Below are 22,330 nucleotides of genomic sequence, written 5' to 3' on the forward strand. Positions count from 1 at the left end.
ATCCTGCAATTCCTCTACTAGGTATATATCGAGAAGACCAAAAATCATATTACAACAAAGATATTTGTACCAGAATGTTTATTGCAGCCCAATTCATAATTGCTAAATCATGGAAGAAGCCCAAGTGCCCATAGAGCCACGAATGGATCAATAAATTGTGGTATATGTACCCCATGGAATATTATGCAGCCTTAAAGACCTTAAAGAAAGATGGAGACTTTACCTCCTTCATGTTTACCTGGATGGAGCTGGAACATATTCTTCTTAGCAAAGTACCTCAGGAATGGAAGAAAAAGTATCCAATGGATTCAGCCCTACTATGAAACTAGTTTATAGCTTTCATATTAAAGCTATAGCCCAATTATAGCCCAAGAATATGGGGATGGCAGAGAGGGGGAGTGGAGGGGAGGGGGAAGGACGGGTGGTGGGAGGGTGATTGGTGGGAGCACACCCATGGTCCATCTTACAAGGGTACATGTGAATCTTTCTAAATGCAGAATATAAATGTCTTAACACAATAACTAAGAAAATGCCATGAACACTATGTTAACCAGTTTGGTGAAAATATTTCAAATTGTATATAAAACCAGCACACTGTACTCCATGACTGCATTAATGTACACAGCTATGATTTAATAAAAAATAAAATAAAATAAAAAATAGAGATTTTGGTAGTGAATAATTAAAAAGAAACCAATAGTTCCATGATATTAGTAGCAACAAATAAAATGATAAACCAATTACAGATTGAGTATCCTTTATTTCAAATGTCTGAAACCACAAAGTATTTGGGATTTTGAATTTTTGGATTAAGGATACTCCCCTGTAGAGGCTTAACAGTGAGAAGCAAGGACAAAGTCAACTAAGAGCCCTCAGAAGGTCTGAGTAAGCCTCAGAGATTGGAAACACCCTGACCCTGTGAACAGTCTAGAATTTAATTGGACCAATACTGTAGAACAAATTATATGCCCAGAGCATTATCAAAACTAATATAGGAGTCCAGGTGCAGTGTCTCACACCTGTAATGCTAGCTCTCTGGAAGGCCAAGGCAGGTGGATTGCTTGAGCTCAGGAGTTCCAGACCAGCCTGAGCAAGAGTGAGACTCCATCTCTACTAAAAATAGAAAAACTGCCAGTGTGGTGGCACATAACTGTAGTCCCAGCTACTCGGGAGGATCCCTTGAGCCCAGAAGTATGAGGTTCCTGTGAGCTACAGTGATATCATGCTGCATTCCAGGTAAACAAAAAAGGAATTCACTGCTAGTTGATTTGGCACGTAAGAAACATTAAAAGAGGCTCTTCAGGCAGAAAGCAAGCGACACCAGGCAATAACTCAAATCCTTCTGGGGGGAAAAAACACTGGAATGGACAAAGTAAAGAGATTAAATTAGTAACATAAAAGCTTCACACAGACAAAAAAAAGTCAGACGTATGTGGCTTCACTAGTGAATTCTACCAAACATTAATTGTTCTGAAACTCTTCCAAAAAATAAAAAGGAATCCCAACTCATTCCCTGAGGCTAGTCTTACCCTAATACCAAAACCAAAACCAAAGACATAAGAAAACTACAGACCAACATTTCTTATGAATATAGAAGTAAAAATCTTTACCAAAATACTAGCAAATTGAATTCAAGAACATATTGAAAGGGTTATACATCATGACCAAGTGGGATTTATCCCAGAAATGTAGTTTAACCTCTGAAAATCAACATAATACAGGTAAGCCCTACTAACGGAATTAACACACAAACCATATGATCATCTCAAGACTCAAAAAATCATCTGGAAAAATCCCACATTTTTTTATGAAAACAAAAACCACTGAATAGAGTAGACATAGAAGAGAACTTTCTCTATCTGATAAAGGAAATCTATGAATTACCCAGAGCTCACACCATGCTTAATGGCAAGAAACTGAATACATTTCCCTTATGTCTTCCTCAGTGTGTACTGAAAACTAGGTAATTTATAAATAGTAAAAAGTTATTTTTTTGCTGTTCTGGAGGCTGGAAGTGCAATATCTAAGCATCAGCACGTTCAATGTCTGGTGAGGACTGGTTCTTTCTGCTTGCTGCCACGTTCTCTGGAGGGGATTAACACTGTGTATTCACATGGCAGAAAGGATGGAAGTGCAAAATAAGAGTCCTGGGTAGTTCTCTCTAGTCCTTTTATAAGGCCACTAATCTCATCCAAGAGGATGAGCCCTCATGGCCTAATCATCTTCTAAAGGCCCCACCTCTTAATACTGCTGCATGTGAAATAAAGTTCCAACATGAAGTTTGGAAGGGACACAAACATTTAAACCAGAGCACCCTATAATCAGGAACAAGATAAGGATGTCTGCTCTTGCCACTTCTAGGCAATATTGCAATGGAAATTACAGCTGGACAATTAGGCAAGAAGAGGAAATAAAAGGCATCCATATTAAAAAGGAAAAAGTCAAACTATCTCTATTTACAGACAATACAATCATAGATATAGAAAATACCAAAGTATCCCCTAAAAAAACTATTAGAGTTCACAAATACAGTGAGGTTGCAGTATACAAAAATCAATATACAAAAAAAGTTATTTTAATAAGCTGGTAATAAATGATCTAAAAATTAAGAAATTAAAGAAAACAACTCCATTTATAATAGCATCTAAGAGAAGAAAAAAAGCCTTAGGAATAAATTGAACAGAAGAATTGTAATACTTGTCCCCTACAAATCACAAAACACTGTTGAAAGGCATTAAAGAACTAAGTACTTGGAAGGGTAGCTCATGTTCATGGGTGAGATCGTTCATGCACCAATACTCCCCATGCACACAGATCTACTGATCTAACCTAATTCCCATCAAAATCCAAGCCAGAATTTTGTAGAAATTGAGAAACCACTCCTCAAATTCACATGAAAAGTCAAGAGACCCAGAATAACCAACACGATATTGAAAAAAGAGCAAAGTGGGGAGACACCTCCCCATTTTATAGTTTACTATAAAACTACAGTAATCAAGACAGTGTGGTCCTGGCTTAAGGATAAAAAAATATATCAGTGGACTAGAACTAATCCTCTACATTTGGTCAACTGATTTTTGACAAGGGAGCCAAAACAAGTCAATGAAAAAAGAATAATCTCTTCAACACTGTTAATGAAACAGCTAGATATTCACATGCAAAAGAGTGAAGTTGAACCACTTCCTCACACTTTGCACAAAAATTAACTCAAAATGAATCATTGACTTAAATGTAAGAGATGAAACTCTTATAATAAAACATAAATCTTCTTGACCTAATAGCAATGGTTTCTTAGCTACAATACCAAAAGCATAAGTAATAAAAGTAAAAATAGATAAATTGTACTTCAGAATTAAAAACTTTTGTAAATCAAACAATACTATTATGAAAGTCAAAAGACAACCCACAGAATGGGAGAAATGTTTGCAAATCATTTATCTGATAAGTATAATAAAGTACTTGTATTCAGAATATATAATAGATATATAGAGCTCTTACAACTCAATAATAAAAAGACAAATAACTCAATTAAAAAATAAGCAAAGGATCTTTTTTTACTTTTTTTGAGACAGAGTCTCACTTTGTCACCCGCTGTAGAGCACTGTAGCATCATAGTTCACAGCAACCTCAAATTCTTGGGCTCAAGTGATTCTCTTACCTCAGTCTCCCAAGTAGTTGGGACTATAGGAGCCCACCACAACACCTAGCTAATTTTAGAGATGAGGTCTCAGTCTTGCTCAGGCTGGTCTCGAACCTGTGAGCTCAGGGCAATCCACTCGCCTTGGCCTCCCAGAGTACCACCACACCCAGCAAAAAATAAGCAAAGGAACATAACAGAATTTTATCCAAAAAGATATGTATGTATATGTATGTGTATGTGCATACATACAAATTGATAATAAGCACATGTAAAAATGATCAACATTATAGGTCTTTAGGAAACGCAAATCAGAATCCTGATGAGATAATACTTCCCATCCACTGGGAAAGTTATAATAAAGACAATTCAATGTTTGGGGGAGGATGTGGAGAAATCTGATCCCTCATACACTGCTACCGTGTTTCCCCGAAAATAAGACCTACCCCCCCCAAACAAGCCCTAGCATGATTTCTATGCATTTGTTAAATATAAGCCCTACCCCTGATAATAAGACTAGTGATGGGCCCAGCTATGCAGCATATCTGCATAGCCATGCCATGCATTTCGGCGCAGAGAGAAGACATCCCTGAAAATAAGCCCTAGTGTGTCTTCCTGAGAAAAAATAAATATAGGACAGTGTCTTATTTTCGGGGAAACATGGTAGTTGGAATGTAACACAATGAAACTCCTTTGAGAAACAGTCTGGCAGCTGTCAAAATGTTAAACACGGAGTTACCATAAGATCCAATAATTCTACTTCTAAGAATATATAAAAGAAAAAGGACATAGCCACATAATAATTTGTACACAAATGTTCATGCAGCGTTTCTCATAATAGCCAAAAAGTGGAAACAATCCAAATGTCCATCAACTATAAATAGGTGAGTGGAACCAATAATGGGTAAATATACAAGTAATTATTCTTCAGCAAAAAGAAATACTGACACATGCTCCAGTGAGGATGAATCTTATAAATAACCCACTAAGTGAAAGAAGCCTGTCACAAGAGGTCACATGCTATATGATTCCACTGATATAAAATGTCCATAATAGGAAAATCTATAAGGCAGAAAGTGGCTTCATGGCTGCCCAGGGTTGGGCTAGAGCAGGATGTGCTGGGATGACCACTAATGGGCTAGTGGCGTCTTTTTGGAGTGACAATGTTCTAAAATTCAATTGCCATGATGGTTGTACAACTCTACACTGAAGATCATTGAATTGTTCACATTAAAGGAGTGAATTTCAATGTGAATCACACCTTATTAAAGCTGTTAGAGAAAAAAACCAACCAACCCAGCAGGCAGCAGATGGAATTGGCCTCTGTGCTATAATTTGCTAACACTTGCTCTAGCATGTGGAGGGAAATATTTACTTTCTCTTTTTTCTTAATTATCAGTAATTTAAAGACGTTATTGGTGATGTCATCTGAACATTTAGGACAAGTGAATTTGGAGAAACCGCTATCCAGCTTCCTTCCTTGAATGTGAATTTCAGGGCATTTCAAGTTTTCTCTGTCAGAGCTTGACTTTATACTCTCTGTGGGTTAGCAACACTCAGGAACAGCTGCTGTCGATGTCCTCCGCGTAGGGGCAATATCCTGAGTGTCACAGTAACTTTGATGCTGTCGACATCTCATGTCAAATCAGAAAGAGTTTTGACAGCTTTTCCCTTGTGTTCATCGCGTGCACTGCTCTTCCTTAACTGAATTGTCAAAAGCACCAGGAGCCTGCTACTTCTTTGGTATGGGGTTTCCACCTATGGAAGAACTGCTTCTGGTTTGATCTGGAACCTTTTCTCTTGGTTACAGGGAACTTTCTGAAGTCAGAATTGTTCCTGTTGATTCCTTCACTCATTCTTTTATTGCTTCAGTTTCATACCCCATTAATTTTTATCGGAATTTTTTCCTTTCTTAAATAAATAAATTTGACAATGATAAAAGATGACACTTTTTATATACACATCTGAATCAGAGTCTATAATTTCTCCCTTATTTTACTGAAACATTCCAAAACAACTTTCAAAATTGCAGCTAAAATGGTGTGTTAAGCCTTTATCTACATTGTTGTATTTCATTTTCATTCATGGTCTTTGCAAATTTATTTTAGAGTCCTCACTTTTTGTAATTTGTGTTGTGAGGCTGGCACAGCTTTTAAACAAGCAGGTTATCATGCTACACTTAGATTTTCTAAAGAAATATTCACAATGGATCTGTGTTTAATTCCATCTATGAGACAAACCCCCAAAGAAAACAAACTATCCCAAGTATTTAAGTAGTCACGACCTCTGGTACAGTTTAGGCACCTTTTTCTCTGAATATCTGAGAACAGGCTGCACATGACATACACTCTGCAATGGCCCGGGTGGGTTGGCACCATGGCCCTGTGAGTATTTCTGGAAGCTATTCTGACACGTGGACAGACACCATAATTGAACACTACATTGAGGAGACTGAGAATCGGGTCAATAAACTAGTACATAACCCCAAACCCAATTTCTGTGTTCAAATCTGCAGAATGCCCACAGACACTCTAATGCCAGCCCATACGAAGAGCATGTCCAGGGCAAACAGGAGTGAAAAGGGAAGTGGCCTTAGTTGACTGGTTAAAATATCTCTGTCTTGCATGTGACCATGTGAACATGTTGCTTGACCCCTCCTAGGCCCTTTGGAAGGGGCCCAGAGGCTCAGGCATCATAACCTTCATGGTAAGCTCCCTCTGCTACCCACGCTGCAGGATGAGACAAACCTTGTGCCTGGCATCAGGGCTCCAAATCTCACTTTATTTTCCCTCACCGCGAGCATGGGAGAGCCGGTTGCTCTCTGAGCCAAGCTCCAAGCCTGCTGGCTCTCCTCTGTGCCTCTGCACATGCCCCTGCCTAGGGAGCCCGCTGCTCCCCTCCCCTCCCAATGTGCATCTGGTACAGTGACTCTGCTGTGCCACCTGGACCGCTCTCCAGGACCAAGGCGTTTACTCCTCAAGCTGCGAAGCTCATTGGTTGCTCATGGCTCAGTATGGAGTTCCTGTTCAGGAGAAGCCTTCAGACCAAAGTCATGCCCCTTGTCTGGGATTGCCATAGCCAATGGCCAGTCAAGACTGTGAAATAGATACTGCTTCAGCTGTCTGTTAAGACCACCTTTGTGCAAGACCTCACTCTCCCCACCAGTGTTGGCCCTGAGAGGACACCCCAGAATATTCTTGTAATCAGGGCTTGGCCATTTCTGTGGGTACTTGCCCCTGCGTCCATGACTGTGGTGTCCCTGTCACCCTTCCTGGTCCTCCTCTCTCAGGAGAGCCCTGCCCTGTCTGCCTCCTCCCTCAACTTTGCCCACATCTTTCCTCTTCCTTCCTAACAGAGGCCTGTCACCCTTCACAGCCTGTTGAAAGGCTCCCAGGCCTGTCCCTACACTCATCTGGGCCATGCGAGGACTGCAGAGGCTGCCACTATGTGGGTCTTCCTGCCTGGGGCTGCACCCCACCAGGCAGGGCACGTAGCTGGCAGCCATGGGCAGGAGCTAGCTGTGGTCAGAGAGGCCTGTCTCTAGGCCACAAGGGATCCTGCCATCTCCTTCCTAGGCCACGGTTACCTCATGGCCTCCCTCAACCACAGGGGGGCAGGGAAGAACCCACAGAAATGCTGGCTGGTGTCCCCCTGAGCTGGAGGTACAAGATGGAACTGACAGGCAAGAAAGAGGGCCCGGGTAAGACAGCACTGTAGACTGAATAACCCCCACTGTGACAGGATCAGAAGATGGGGCCCTTTGGGAGGTGATTAGGTCACGGCCCTCTTGAATTCTTGCCCTTGTAATAAGAGACATGAGAGAGATGGTTTCTGTACCATGTGAGGATACGAGGGGAAGATGGCCCTCTGTAGACCCAGAAGAGGACTGCACCAGAGACCCACCATCCCAGCACCCAGCCCTTGGACATCCCATCCCAGCCTAATGAACAGGGAGGAGTAAAGTTCTTCTGCTTAAGCCGCCCAGTCTATAGTGTTTTGTTAGTGCAGCCAAAGGGAGAGGCAAGCCGGGTAGGCCAGCTGGGGAGCAGGAGGTGTGGGGAAGGTGCAGGGGGCCTTATCTGACCACCAGCTATTTCTCCATCCTGGCCAGGCTGTGCCCTGTTCCCTGCTCTCCTTGTCTCCTGGCTCCTTTGGCTCTTCTTGCAGGGTGAGGGAAGGGGGATAATTGCTTTCCAGATGTAACACCCCACTGTAATAGTAAGCAAGCCTTTAACACACACAGATCCACATAGCTCCAGCCGCTCCCTTGTTCCCCTAACACACACCCTCTATCCCCAGATCAGGTCAGTTTCAGGCTGTGCTTCTCCCAAAACCAGGGAGGCTGAGCGAGCCCCAGCTTCACCCCTCAGTCTGTACAGCTCTGTTTTTTTCAATGGCAATTTTATGTACTGGGCTCAATGCAAAGGGTCCTACCATGGCAGAGAGTAGGGCTGTGGCCAGGTCAGTGGTTTCTTTCAGGAAGGAGGGGACACTTTGGTCACATCTTTCCATCCTCCTCACCAGAACCCCCTTCTATTCCCCACAGAAGCAGCTAGGGTATAGGCCAGCCACCCCCCACTCATGGGCACTCCCTGCTCCTGCTCCCTGGGCCAGCCCCCTGTGCAGGACCCACCTCCCACTCCACGCGCCTCCTCTGCCCACGGTGTGGGGTGCCATGCTTAGCAGGTATCATTCTCCAACTTGGCATTTCCCCTGCTTGCACCTCTGCTCCTTCCACTGAACTCCTGTGGCAGGAGGCGAGAGGGCAGCTCGGGGCCTCTGGAGTGTTACCAAAACACCCCCCAGGCTCAGGATCCCCTGCAGGTTCCAGCACCCTGGCAAATGACTCGCTAAAGAACGGGCATGAGGTTTCATACAAACCAATAAGATCAGGCCTGGAGTTTGGGTGTGGGGGGTTGAAAGGGTAGACAGAGCCTTCTTTCTGTGGGGTCACCAGAGAGTGGGAGTGGGCCTGGGCAGCCATTGAGTTACCCTGAGGGATACGCCTGCACAAAAGGGACAAACACAGAGGCCCTGGAGATGGAGAGGCCAAGCCTCATGCTGGGTCTGGGGACCACGGGTCATTAGACCCCATCCTGGCCTCAAGGTGAGCTGACTCACAGTCACTCTCACTGTGCAGAAAGTGATAGAAGGCTGCTAAGACCCCGAAACTGCCCCTCAGAGGGGGAACTCCTGAGGGCCTGAAGCACAGGCAGGAGCCTGGAGCTGCTAGGTTCGTCTGGCATTAGATGCTCAGGTGTGTCAAGTATGGGGAGCAATTCAAAAGGGGGAAGGAAAGGGCAGTGGAGGTCCCCTGAGAGGGCACCCCACCACCACTGCAGGACCTGTCCCTGGCAATCCGTGCACCTCAGGGTTCCTGGCCTCTGCCCTGCCGCCCTTGAGGAGCCCTTGGTCCTGACTCACCTTGCCAGGTGCACACATAGTCCCATCCAGGGGGGGGCCCTTCTTGGTCTTGCAAAAGTAGGGGTTGTCAGGGTGGCTGCACCACAGCTGCTTGCAGGGGTCAAAGGTCCGGAACTGGAAGAGAGCACCAACAGCTGGCCAGGCCACTCTCAGTCCAGGGGACTACCTGGGGGCCCTCCCCCCACCCCTGATCCCCATAGGCCTATACAGCTGGTGGGTGCCAGGAGCTCTGCATGATTTGGGAATGGTGAGGACCGTTCCCACACTGCATGGGGGCTTTGGTGTCCTTGCCCCTGGTGGGGCCTCCACTGCCAACCCTTGGAGGCTGCACCTCATGGAGTCAGGTCCTGGCATAAGGGCTGGTGGCCACCCTCTGGCTGGTTAGGAAGTGCTGGTGGCTTCAAGGGGCTGTCACTACAGGGCTCTGCAGACAACTGCTGACTCCCCATTTCCCTCCTGAAGCCCTGGCCAAGCTCGTGCTGCTCCCACAGGCCCACCCAGCCAAGGCCTCTGTCCCCTGAACTTTAGTCACCTCTTCTCTGGCTTTTCTGTGTCCGGTCCTGATAGCCCTTTCTCTAGGACAGCCCTGAGACGTTGACTAAAACTCTGGTCATGCCACTCTCTATTCAAACCTTTCCAGAGCCCCCATTGCCTTGAGAATGAAGTCCGCCATGCTCTGCCGGCAGTCAGGGAGGGAGCCAGGCCTCTGCACCAGCTCTGAGTCCACCACTTACACCCTGTGTGGCTCAGGCAAGTTACCTAATTTCTCTGGGCCTTGGTTTCCACAGCTGTAAATGGGATTCCTTTGCTTCCTGCCTCTGCGCAGTAGGTACGAGCATTTAGCCAGACGCTCAGAGGCACAAACTCTGGCCACACTGCCTCAGTGGGCCTGGGAGTATAGGGCATCTCTCTGCACTCTGCGTTCCCCCCAGGCTTCTGCACATACGACCTTCCCTTCTGGAATGCCACCTCTCCTACTTAGTCTTCTTCCCTTTCTTGTCCCTCAGAAAGCTCTCCTGACTGCTGCAGGCCTTACCAGACTCCCACTATCCCTCACTGATCCCTGGTCACAGCCCTGTTGTCACCCACATGCATCCCACCCAGGACCATATCTGTACCCACCAGGAGGGATCTGGGGACTACTGAGCAAGCAGTGGTGGGTGCAGGGGGTGCTGCCACATTTGGAGAGCTGCTCCGCCCTCCCCACACTGGGCAGCCCTCACCCTGGCCCTGGAGCTGCCCCCACTGGCCTCCTCACCACTCACCGCAGTGCACATCATGTAGCCCAGGCCGAAGTCAAAGCGGCACTGCTCGTTCATGGAGTAGTGCAGCCCAGGGAGCTGGGGCAGTGCCGGCCAGTCATGGGCGAAGGGGTCATCCCTCAAGCAGTCGTAGGAGCTGTGAGGGGATAGGCAGGCACCACAAGCAACCTTCAGCCGGCCGGCTGTCCAGCCTGTGAGGCAGTAAGGCCCCTTCTGGAGCTGCCAAGTGGACCTGCCTGGCCCCCGCCCCAGCCCTTTGCTGTGTTGCCTCAGTTTCCCTGCTGTATCTCTCATCTGAGGTGCCTAGGCGCACCTTGCCACCGCAGCGGTTGTCCAGGCAGGGTCCTGTGCAAATCCTAGAGTAGCTGCCTTGCTCCCCTGCCATTCCAGACCACACTCCCTCCACCATCCTCCTCCCACACCCCCTCCCCCTGACAAGGGGCTCTCCTCCCGAGCTCAGACTCCTTTCATAGTCCTGCCCTCTCTCTTCACCTGCACATCAAGCTGGAAGACCCAGGGTCTGAGCACTCAAACTGAGTGCTCCCCAGCTCCCACTGGCCCATAGGACAACCTCTCTTTGATTTCTTCTCACAGTAGAAAGAAGACCTTGGGCCTGCCCTATGCAGGACTGGGACACAGAACATCAGATCCCAAGTGATTTTCACTCAGGACTTGTCCTTCCCAGGGCACAGAGAAGTGGGACAGCAGGGGATCCTGGTGACCCCGAGTCACCAGAGACAACTGCCCTCCTAGCACAAAACCCAAGGGTGGAGGGGTCACCCACAGGGACATGGGTGGTACTCACTGCAAGTATCGGCTCAGCTCCTGCTGGCTGCAGCGTGACCAGTGGAAGCGGTGGAAGGCGGCCTGCACCAAGGGCGCCATGATGCTGCCCAGGCGCACCTCATCACCACAGCGGTTGCCCTGCCCATCATGCTCCATGCCCAGCCTATATGGGACAAGGAAGCTTGCTGGGCCTCATCAGGGCCCAGGTCTGCCAGCCCCACCCCAGGAGGGCACCTCAGCCACTCCATGGACTACACGTTTAAAGGTGGGCACTGTGGGGAAACGGTGCCCAGTGGGCAGCCCCCCAAGGAGGGGCACTGTTTCATGAGAGCACAGTGGAGGCAAAGGCATCTGCAGCCTCTAGTCTTGGGCACCCACTCCCTACTCAGCAGGACAGCTGTGGGAAGCTTCCCATCAATGCATGCCCCACCTGGGATTTAGGGGCTCAGGTGGTCCTGGGCTCACACACCTGGTGGAGCCATGGCTTCCCGCATCTGGCTCTCTCTCCCAAGAGACTCAGTGGCTTCTTTATAACATGGGGTGGGAGGACTTGAATGGGATAAATAGTGCAAAGCCCTAGCTCCCATTGGCCCATAGGACAACCTCTGTTTGATTTCTTCCCACAGTAGAAAGGAAGCCTTGGGCCTGCCCTATGCAGAGCTGGGACACAGAGCATCATATCCCAAGTGATTTTCACTCAGGACTTGTCCTTCCCAAGGGCCCGGAGAAGTGGGACAGCAGGGGATCCTGCATGGCCCCTCCATGCTCCATCCTTCCTCCGACCACAAGGATGGCCAGGCCACTTACACGTGGCCAGTCTCATGGGCCACCACGAATGCTGAGGAGAAGCCATCCTCATGGTTCAGGGTGCAGCTGCGGACAGGGTGGCACATCCCGGTGACAGGAGCATAGCCTGGGAGGAGACAAGAGGCAGCTCCAACTCCAAGCTCAGAGCCCACCCTGAGGCAACCCAGACCCACCATGGCCCAAATGACCTAATGCCCAAGAGCTGCTTCTCCCTGAGGACCCCTCAGCTAACACAGCTCAGAAGACCCCAGGCAGCAGACCCCAGCCCGTGACTCCCCGCCTGTGGTGGCCACACTACAGCTGGGGGCCCTTCTAAGTGCAGGTCTCACAGGCAAGGGCTTCTCGCACCTGAGCAGCTTCCTGCTGGCTGTCCCCTTCCCTGCCACCTGTGCCTGCCTACTCGCCACACTGAGGGCCCACAGCTCTCTGCCAGAGAGAGGCAGCCTGGCCCCTCACCTGCCTGGCATCACACCCTCTAAGCCACCTCTGGGGCCTTCTCTGGATCCCCCTGGTTTCTCTGGGGTCTTTGACACCCTGGCTAGACCCATCTCCATGATTTCAGAGGCTGCAAGGCTGCTGAGCCAATGAGTCACACTGACCCTAGGAATGTCTCATCAGGGGCCAACAGGTAGGACCTGGCAGTCCAGGGTCCAGGGCAGAGTAGCTGAAAGTCATGATGCTGAGACCTCACATAAAACCAAAGGGACTGGAGCATGGGATCTAGCTTCTAGCCCCATTCTCATCTTGACAGAGGGAGGCAGTTTGGACATATTAGAACAGCAGGCACAGAGCTGGGGGTGCCACCAGGGGCCTGTTTATACCCCCAGGGGTTGTCCTAGAGGCCAGCCAAGCATGAAGCCCCAACTCTCAAAACCCTAACCTCCCCCACTCCCGCCATCACCCACTGGGGAGCCCCCTAGCACTTTGAGAGAAAAATAGAGAGGGAAGGAGGGCCACAGGGCTTGGGCTATGTTGGCTTTTAGACTTGTCTATAAAAAAAGAACCATTGCAATCTAACCATTGTCTTTTTCCCTTAGAATAATCAGGAAAATCTGTATTTTTGACTGCAAATTTTGAGACAAGTGTTTAGTCAAGGTGCCAGAGTAGACATTTGAGACTTCTCTTTGCATATGATATATGCATGTGCTTTGTGCATCAGTGTACGTTTCATTCATTCTATGTAGCTTTAAATAAGCCTATAAGATTTCAAAAAAGAATCTTTATTTTTTTCTTTGTTTCCTTCCCTCTTATTTTGTGGTTGTTCTCTCTAGAATCTTACTAGATAGATATTGTATTTCCTGGATTGACCCTCTGAGTGTCCTAACTCTTCTTTCATTTGAATCTTTCTGTATTTTACTCCAATTTGGAAAATGCCCTTAACTTTTTATTTCAGCTTTTGAACTTTTTATTTTATCCATCATATCCTTAATTTCTGAATTGTCCTCTAATTCTTCATAGAAATCTCTTCTGCGTTTATGGGTACACTTTCTCAAACATTCTGGGGATATTACTGTTTAAAATGTTCTTTTCCAATCTTTAAATTAGCTCTATTTTCTCTAGAGTCAGTTTTCAAGCTTTTTGTCTTATTTTCCATCTTGGTCTATCTTTTTCATTTTTAAAAACGTATATAGTAATCCTTATCTTCCCTTAAACATTTTTAAATGAATGATCTGGTCACTTAATATAAAAGTTATATGGATTCCCTCTCCTATAAGGAAATTTTGTCCTAATCCATTACAGCTCTCACTCAGACAAAAGAGCTAAAGAGTGCTCATCACAAATCAACTGCTGCATTGCATTCAAAGGGGAGTTATTTTCAACCTTTCAAATTAAAACCATTCTATTAAGTGTATCTAGTATCTCTTGTGGTTTTAATTGCATTGCCCTAATGAGGTTGAGGACCTTCTCATATATTCTTGGTCATTTTTCTACTGGATTGTTTGTCTTTTATTATTATTATATTATGTGTAGGAGTTCTTCATATACTTTAATTATAAGGCCTTTTTTAAAAAATCATTTTATTTATTTACTTATTTTGAGACAGAGTCTCATTGTGTTCCCCAGGTCAGAGTGCCATAGCATCAGCCTAACTCACACCAACCTTAAACTCCTGGCCTCAAGTCAACCTCCTGCCTCAGCCTCTGGAGAGGCTAGAACTACACGCACCCATTAAATGTTGCTCTAATTTTTTTTTCTATTTTTAATAGTAATGGGTCTTACTCTTGCTCAGGTTGATCCCAAACTTCTGAGTTCAAGGGACCTGCCTGTCTTAGACTCCCAGAGTGCTAAGATTACAGGTATGAGACACTGTACCTAGAAGTTCTTTTTTAGGTACATATATAATAAATATTTTCCCCCAGCAGATTGTTTTTAATGTTAATGCAATACCATTTATCAATCTGTTCCATTGTGTTAGTGCTTTATATCTCTTTTTAAAGAAAATTTATCTTATTCCAAAAATATGGAGATTTTTTCTATATTACCTTCCTTAGTTTTATTATTTCACTTTTCATATTTTTAGATCTCAAAGTCATGAGATGCTCTTTATATATGGAGTGAAGTGGAGCTATCAGGCTTCATCACCCTCCTCCCCTCCCCAGTTCTCATAGTCAATTAACCACACATTTATTTAAAAGACTGTCTTTCCTTACTACTCTGAAGTATCTGTCTTTCCTTACTACTCCTTTGTAATAAATCATAGGCATGCATAGGTCCAATTCTAGACTCTGTATTCTGTTCTAATGATGGATCTTATCAAGTCTTGCCTCAAAATTGTGCTCTAATTATTGTATTTTCAGAAGTATCAACTACTTTGAGTTTCTTCAGTTATTCTTGCCTATGCTTGGCCCATTGCATGTCTAAATAATATTAGAATCAATTTGACAATATCTTCACATATTCTGGTGGAACTGAACTTGCATTGGTGTGTAATGGCATTGACTCTATAAATCACTTTGGATAAAACTGATATCTTTACAATTTTTTTTTGGCAAGGTCTGGCTCTATTGCTCAGGTTTGAATGCAGTAGCATCACATCCTCACAAATCACTGTAACCTCCAACTCCTAGGTTCATGCAATCCTCCTGCCTCAGCCTCCCAAGTACCTGGTATTACAGGTGTATGCCACCATGTCTGGTTAATTTTTTTAAAATCTTTTTTATAGAGATGGGAGTATTACTAGGTTATCTAGGGTGATCTCAAACTCCTGGCCTCAATCAATCCTCTTGCCTCAACCAAATTTTAATTTTGTTGGCTTCCTCTATTGTACTATTGGTTTTCATTTCAAAAATTCTGCTCTTGGGCTGGGTGTGGTGGCTCATGCCTGTAATCATAGCACGCTGGGAGGCAGAGGCAGGTGGATTGCCTAAGCTAATCAGTTCAAAACCAGCCTGAGCAAGAGCAAAACCCTATCTCTAAAAACAGCCAGGCATTGTGGTGGGTGCCTATAGTCCCAGCTGCTCAGGAGGCTGAGGCAAGAGAATTGTTTGAGCCCAAAAGTTTGAGGTTACTATGAGCTATGATCCCAAGGCACTCTAACAAAGTAGAGTAGAGAGACTCTGTCTAAAAAAAAAAAAAAAAAAATCTGCTCTTATAATCTCCTTCCTTCTACTTTTTTGGGTTCAAATTGTTGTTCTATGTCAAATTTCTTCAGATAGAGGAACACATGATATACTTTTCAATCTATTTTTCTAATAAATGCACTTAAGGCTATAAATATCAACTTAGTCATTGTGTTAGCTACCTCCACAAGTTTTAATGTGTTATACTGTCATTATTATTCCTTTAAAAATCTTATTCTAATTTCTACTATTATTTCTTCTTTAACCCAAGGATTATTTATAAGTGTATTGTTTAATTTCCAAACATTTAGAATTTCTCATATTTCTTTTTCAGGGTTGTCAGGGAATATACTCTAACCTTTTACATTTGTTGAGATTTCCCAATATATCCCAAACCAGCACAATCTGGTTTGATACATTTTCACATGCACTTATAAGGAGCATACATTCTCTCTGGGTGCAGTACTTATGTCTGTAATCCCAGCACTCTAGGAGGCTGACGTGGGTGGATTGCTTGAGCTCAGAGGTTCAAGTCTGAGCAAAATGAGACCCTATCTCTACTAAAGCTAGAAAAACTAGCTGGGTATTATGGTGGGTGCCTGTAGTCCCAGCTACTTGGGAGGCTGAGGTAGGAGGATCACTTGAGCCCAAGAGTTTGATGCTATGGCACTAACTTGGTAGTGATGCCATGGCACTCTACCAAGGATGACAGACTGAGATGCTATCTCAAAAAAGAATGTATGTTCTCTGTTGATTTGGTGCAGGAGTCTATATACACCAAGCAGGTCAAGTTGCTTACTTCAAATCTTTATCTTTATCGATTTTCTCATCTGTTTCTCTATTAGTCCCTAAGAAATATATTAACATCTTCAATTATTATTGTAGACTTGCAAATTTCTTCTCCCAGATCTGTCGGTTTTACACAGTTTAAATCTTTATGTAAAAAATATCTCTGAACTTTGGAAGGTTGGCAGCTTGTTTAATTTGTTTTTTTAGAAACCAGGAGAAGTAAATAATGCTGAAGCCCAGCCACAGACCCTGGCAAGTCTTTAGGCTGCCAAGACCAGACTCTGCCCATTTCACCAACCTCTGACCTTCCTTGGGCCCCTGGGGACACAGTTCTGTGGTAAATGCCCTTCTGGTTTTCGAGAGCCATGTTACTAGCACTGACCCCAACTCTCCCCAGCAAAGGTGGCCACAGTCCTCCCTGCCTCAACACTCTTCCTGGACTAAGGCTATGAGGGAGGAATTAGGAGAGGGCTTTGCACGGCTTCACTCCAGCTTCACTCCTCCCTGTGGCTCTGCAAGGGGAGGCTCACCTTGCATCCCCGAAGGCCCAAAGTCCTGCCGTGTGAGGAAGATGGCATGATCATGGTATTCATCATGGCCTGTGTCCGGCTTCTGCTGGAGGTAGGCCCAGCGGCAGACATTCTCCAGGCTCTGAGAAGGGTTCCCAATCTCAATGAGGCTCGTGGACTGTAGGAGGGCAGGGAGAGATGGCAGAGGTTAGCATTTGGTGGACTAGCTGAGGGCTGAGAAGGGCCTAGTGGTGACAGATCCCATCCACTATGACTGGATGGCACTGAGCATTGTGCCTAGTCACTCTCAGGTCCCACTTCCCACTTGGTTCCATTTGTCTGAATGGAAGGAAAAGTTCCCCAGCTACACTCACCTGTGTGAGTTTCCACACAAAGTCACCACTCAGGTCAGAAGTGGAGGCAAAGCTCTGAGGCCATCTAAGGCCTCCCCAAGTCCATTACCCCACCCCACTTCTGAGAGCCCCTGCATTCCATTAGGCACTTGTCTGTGGCTCTGAGGACCTTCCCAACAAACTCACAGTTCTGGGAGTGTCCAGGCTGTGGCGGAAAGAAATCCCAAAATGGCATGCAGGCCCAGAGGAAGCAGGAGATAAACTGATACTTTCTTCATTTGAAGATATTTTCAGAACCCCAAATAATGGTGGAAAGGAAACTATACAAAAGAAACTGCTATAGAAAAGAAGCCATACAACAAACAGTCACAAAAAGGCCATTCCCACAGGAACCACGGAGAGGAAGCCATGGGAGCAAGCACGTTCCATTGTGAGTCCTGATGCACATGTGCACACCTGAAAGCCAAGCCTGGCCTTGGGACAGACTACCCTGTGCACCCGCTCTGCACCATGATGTTAGCAGACACTCTCATTTTGTGGGGTTTTTTTTTTTTTTGAGACATCATAGTGTCACTCTGTCAGTCTTGCTCTTGCTCAAGCTGGTCTTGAACACCCAGCTTCAAGCAATCCTCCCACTTTAGCCTCCCAGAGTGCTAAGATTACAGGCGTAAACCACTGTGCCCTGCCTCTCATTTAGTCTTCAGGGCTAAAGGGGGAGGTCTTGGGCAGGAGACTGAGGCTCAGAGAAGTTAAGTAGCTTGCTCCAGGTTACATCATAGGAAGTGGAAAAATTGAGATCTCAGCCCAGGAAGCTTCAAACCAAATTCTATATTCAGCCCACTACCCCAAACTGCCCTACCCTCACAAAAAACATGTACCATATTATCTCAAAAGCAAGGCTCCTGTGAGTGACACATGACCTTTCTCCTTCATGCTCCTCATAGTAGGCACTGGCTTCTGTTCTCACCATATATTCCCGCCACTGAAGTCGTTCCCTCCAAGAGAGCTAAGAGGCCTTCCAAAAGCCCTAAGCATACATATATTGTTTTCTCCTTAAGGATTTATCCATCCACAGATAATTTATGTCCAAAATACAGAGACACAGCACATTCCTTGGCAACTATGCGTGCAGATGTCCTGTTTCTCCTTTTGCATAAACATACACAGAGTATAGCTGCATATTTCTCTTCGTGTGTATAAATATCGAAGAGCAGACAGGGTACTGTTAGTAAGCCGGTAGTTTCAGAAGAAAAAAGAAAGGTTTGAGGCCAGGAAAGGCAAGTCATTACAGGGGTGTCTGTGTTATCTAAGTCCATGGTTCACAAGACGGCAGATAGTTTACCAAGGCTCGAGCACACAACTCCAACTCCAACTGTGAAGACTCTGTATCCTGCTCCTGGGAGGTGAGACTGCTCATTCTAACCAGTGTCACTGTGTCCTAATGGAGTAAGCCATAAGCCAGAGTGAGACATCTTATGATCAGGACATGTTGGACACTGGCTTAGAGACAGACTGCCCAGGGGAAGCTGGAGAGGCAGGGAGCACTTCTCACCCCCCATGCCTGGAAGGAGCGTGTGACTAGCTCTGGCCAATGAGCTGTCAGCCAAAGTAGCAAGAGTTTCTTCTTGGCTGGAGCATTTAACTGCCCACTGAGACCCTTCAGAGAGCACTCCTTTCTGGTACATGATCCAGAAACACTGAGATGGTGGCTGCTCTGCCACCTTAGGCCCTGAGTGACAACAAGACCAGAATCTTCTGCCAACCCACAGTAGATAGTGTGGCAGGAAGTAAATCTTTGTTGTTTTAAGCCGCTGAGATGTGAAGCTTATTTGTTTCTGCACCAGAGCAGGCAATGTAACCTTACCCACTGTAATGCAGGAGGAGCCAAGGTGGGGGTGGAGGGTGGGCATCTGCCTCACATCTAAACTGGACCCTCCAATTCACCTCCTGAGTCCTCTGAGCCAAGCGATCTCTGCCTCTGGTAACCCTGAGAGGTCATGGTTCTAAAGGAGGGGTCAGGCAGGACGACCTGCTTTCTCACTTTCACCTGTTAGAGAATGAGCTTTGGTGTCAAGGAGGGACACCAATGAACTTCGGTGTCAAGGAGAGGGAAAGGACCCCTGTGGGAGGGTTTGATCGGATGCTAGAGCTTGGGGTCTTGTGGTTGGTTGAGCTTCATATTGCCAGCCCAAATACAGATGAACCTGGAGGACATTCTATTAAGTGATATGAGCCAAGCACGGGAAGATAAATAACCACATGTTCTCGCTCACATGTGAATGTCATAGATGTAGAGTAGAATCGTGGTTACTAGGACTTGGGGAGGAGACAGAGCAGAGGGTAGTGAGTAGACAGAGATGGACAACTTGCTAGGAGGAATGGGTTCTAGTGTGTCTACAGCACTACAGGGAGCTGTAATTAACACTTTATTATATGTTAGAAAATAGCTATAAGAGCAGATTTTGAATGTTCCCAATACAAAGAAATGGTAACATTCAAGGACACGAATGTGCTAATTACCCTCATTTGATCATTGCACATTGTATATTACATGTATCAAAATATCAACTTTACCCTATTAAATATGTACAAGTATTATGTGTCAATTAAAAATAATAATAAAAAACAAAAAAGTCAACCCAAACAAGAATTATCTTTTAAAGCAAAATTTAAAAAGTTTGCCAGCCCAGGTCCAAATCAAAAAGTCAGCACAAAGGTCACTAGTGACTACTTTATCTAAGATGACTATAGATCCCCAACTGGAGTGCAAATCCTTCCATTCCACAGCATCAGGACCCAGGGGTCTTGCTGGGCCTGGCTTCCTCCAAGGCTTGTCTCCCAGCCCCAATAGCAGGAGATTATTGCTATGATGAACTTGCCTGCTCTTAGGGCTCTGAGCCTCCTTTAGGGGATTAGACAGTTCCCTCCACGGTGGGCTACAGTGGTTTTTGCCTGCCCTCTTCTCACAGGTAACCCAGGCTCCCTTAGGTGAAGCATCCTCTCCTTTAATCTGTGCCAGACTCCAAGCTTCAGGGCCAGGAGACCTCAGGCCTGGCCAATCCCAGCACCACATCTTCCTGACCACAGTGATGGTCAGGGTTGAGCACTCAAATATAGCAGGTCACGGAGCCAACAAGGCATGAGGCCATGGACCTACAAGTTCTGGGCCCCCAGCACCACAGGAGGAGAACCCTCCCTCAACCTGGAGCACAGATAGCTCAGAGGTGAAGCAGGAGGATTCCTGGCATCCTCATGCTAGCACCTGGGTTCATCCAAGTCTGAAGGCTGCTTACCATGAGTCAGTATATTACTACATTATCTACTGCAGCATAACAAATTACCCCCAAATTTAACAACCTAAAAAAATTCGTCATCTCACAGCTTCCTTAAGAATCTAGGATGGATTTGGAGAACATGCTCCTAAGTAAAGAATCACAAGACTGGAAAAGCAAACATCCAGTGCACTCAGTACCAACATGAAACTAAAAGATGAACAACTACAAACCCACACAAGAAAAAGAGGCAATTAAATTCAAGTAGGGAGAGGGGAAACAGGGAAGGGGGAGAGGGGAGGAGGTGTGGTAAGCTCTCATCTAAAGGGCACAATGTAAGGGTATATGGCACTCCTCCTGGGGGAAGGGCTCAAAACGTGTACTTTACCTAACAAATGCAAATCATATAACCTAATCATCTATGCCTATATGTTAATCTGAAATATGTATGTAGAAGAAAGAATTCAAAAGCAACTTAACTAGGTTCTTCTGGCTCAAGGTTTGAGATTGCTGTCTAGCTGAAGCTGGGGCTGCAGTCTCATCTGAAGTCTCCACTGGGATAGATAAGCTCCCAAGCTCACTCATATGGTTATGGGCTAGGTTCTTCCTCAGAGGCTGTTGGACTGACATCTTCTCACTGCACCATGTGAAGTCTCTCCCTAGCACAGCTCACCCTCAGCACCTTGCTGCCCCAGTCCAGGTGACCTGAGAGACAGCAAGAGAATGAACACACCTCCACAACGGAAGCCACAGTCTATGATCTAATCTCAGACAAGCCTATGCTCAGAGTGAGGGGACTATACCAGGGCATGAATACCAAGAGACAGGGTCACTGGAGACCATCTTAGAGGCTGTGTGCCACAACTGTGTCTCACTTATGCATCAAGAAATTCTTCCTGTGAAAGCTAATTCTAACTTGTGTTTTGTCACTTGCAGCTTAGAGAGTCTGAACAATGCACTTCCTCCTATAGGGGATATCATAGTCAGGGGACTGGCTGGCAGGTGAGGGATGGTGGCTGATCTTGGAGCAGCTGGTATGTCCCATGCCAGCAGGAGCCAGGCTGACTCAGGGTGGGAACAAGCGTGTTGGGGAGATGTTCAGAGAGGCCCTCTGTCTTTGGCGAGCAGAGTGTGGGAAGTTCTGGGAGGATGCTACAAGCCCAAGGGCCTAACAGGGCAAGACAGGAGACACAAGTCACAGAGGCAGGTTGGTCATAGGAAAAATGTGTATCTTTCAAAAATTTCTCAGTTTTGGAGGGTAAAGGGTACAGAGGAATATTTCCCTATCATGCTGAAGAAAGCTGGCAAGTGCTAAGGCAGAGTGGGGGCTGTAGCAAACCCAGGGGCCCACGCTCAGTAGGATGGGAGACACCCACTCAGCACCAGCAGGACAGAGGCCTGAGGCTGCCAGACTGGACCTCTCAGATCAAACATTAAATTTGTAGTTTAGAAGGACGCTTGCCTAATAGTAAACATTGGCTTGCACTAAAATAAGTTCCACAGACAAAAAAAACACATGCCCCAAATCCCCAGTTGGAGACCCCTGGAATAAAGGCCCTCCAGTGGACAGTTCCTTCTCCATATCCTTGCAGGCTGAACTGACTTTCTGCCTGAGGCTAGGCTTCCCACCCCTCTTGGCAGTCAAAGTGATCTTGCTGCTGCGGCAAGATAATTTATTGAAATATTGATTTGTGTTTTTGTTCTTGCCTTGTTTTGTTCTTCGCACATCCCAAGAGGGTAGACTGCCACTTGTGTCCTCCAGCCCCCATGGAATTTGTGCTAGCCTTGTGAGACCCCTAAGGGAGAAACAGAGGCAAGGTTGAGGGCACAGGCATGAGTAAAGAAGGGTGCACTGGAGCCAGGACAGCCCTGGGAGTAGGACTTCGAGAGATGGTCCCTGTGCACTGGTCCCAGGGATCCTGGGTCCTGGA

At 46.2% G+C, this 22,330-nt stretch overlaps 1 protein-coding gene across 1 annotated transcript in view; it reads right to left on the reverse strand.

Moving 5' to 3' along the window:
* ADAMTS2 (ADAM metallopeptidase with thrombospondin type 1 motif 2) overlaps positions 1-22,330 on the reverse strand; it is a 254,955-nt gene that overhangs the window by 32,748 nt on the left and 199,877 nt on the right. Inside the window, exons 5-9 of the mRNA XM_023518769.1 lie at positions 16,796-16,952; positions 11,917-12,022; positions 11,129-11,272; positions 10,327-10,459; positions 9,062-9,175 (exon numbers count right to left, since the gene is read on the reverse strand). Of these exons, the coding sequence (XP_023374537.1) occupies positions 9,062-9,175; positions 10,327-10,459; positions 11,129-11,272; positions 11,917-12,022; positions 16,796-16,952 (654 nt within the window). The remainder of the gene's footprint in view (positions 1-9,061; positions 9,176-10,326; positions 10,460-11,128; positions 11,273-11,916; positions 12,023-16,795; positions 16,953-22,330) is intronic.

Source organism: Otolemur garnettii, unplaced genomic scaffold (assembly GCF_000181295.1).
Source record: "Otolemur garnettii isolate 467f Iridium unplaced genomic scaffold, OtoGar3 scaffold00146, whole genome shotgun sequence".
NCBI classification, from domain to species: Eukaryota; Metazoa; Chordata; class Mammalia; order Primates; family Galagidae; genus Otolemur; species Otolemur garnettii.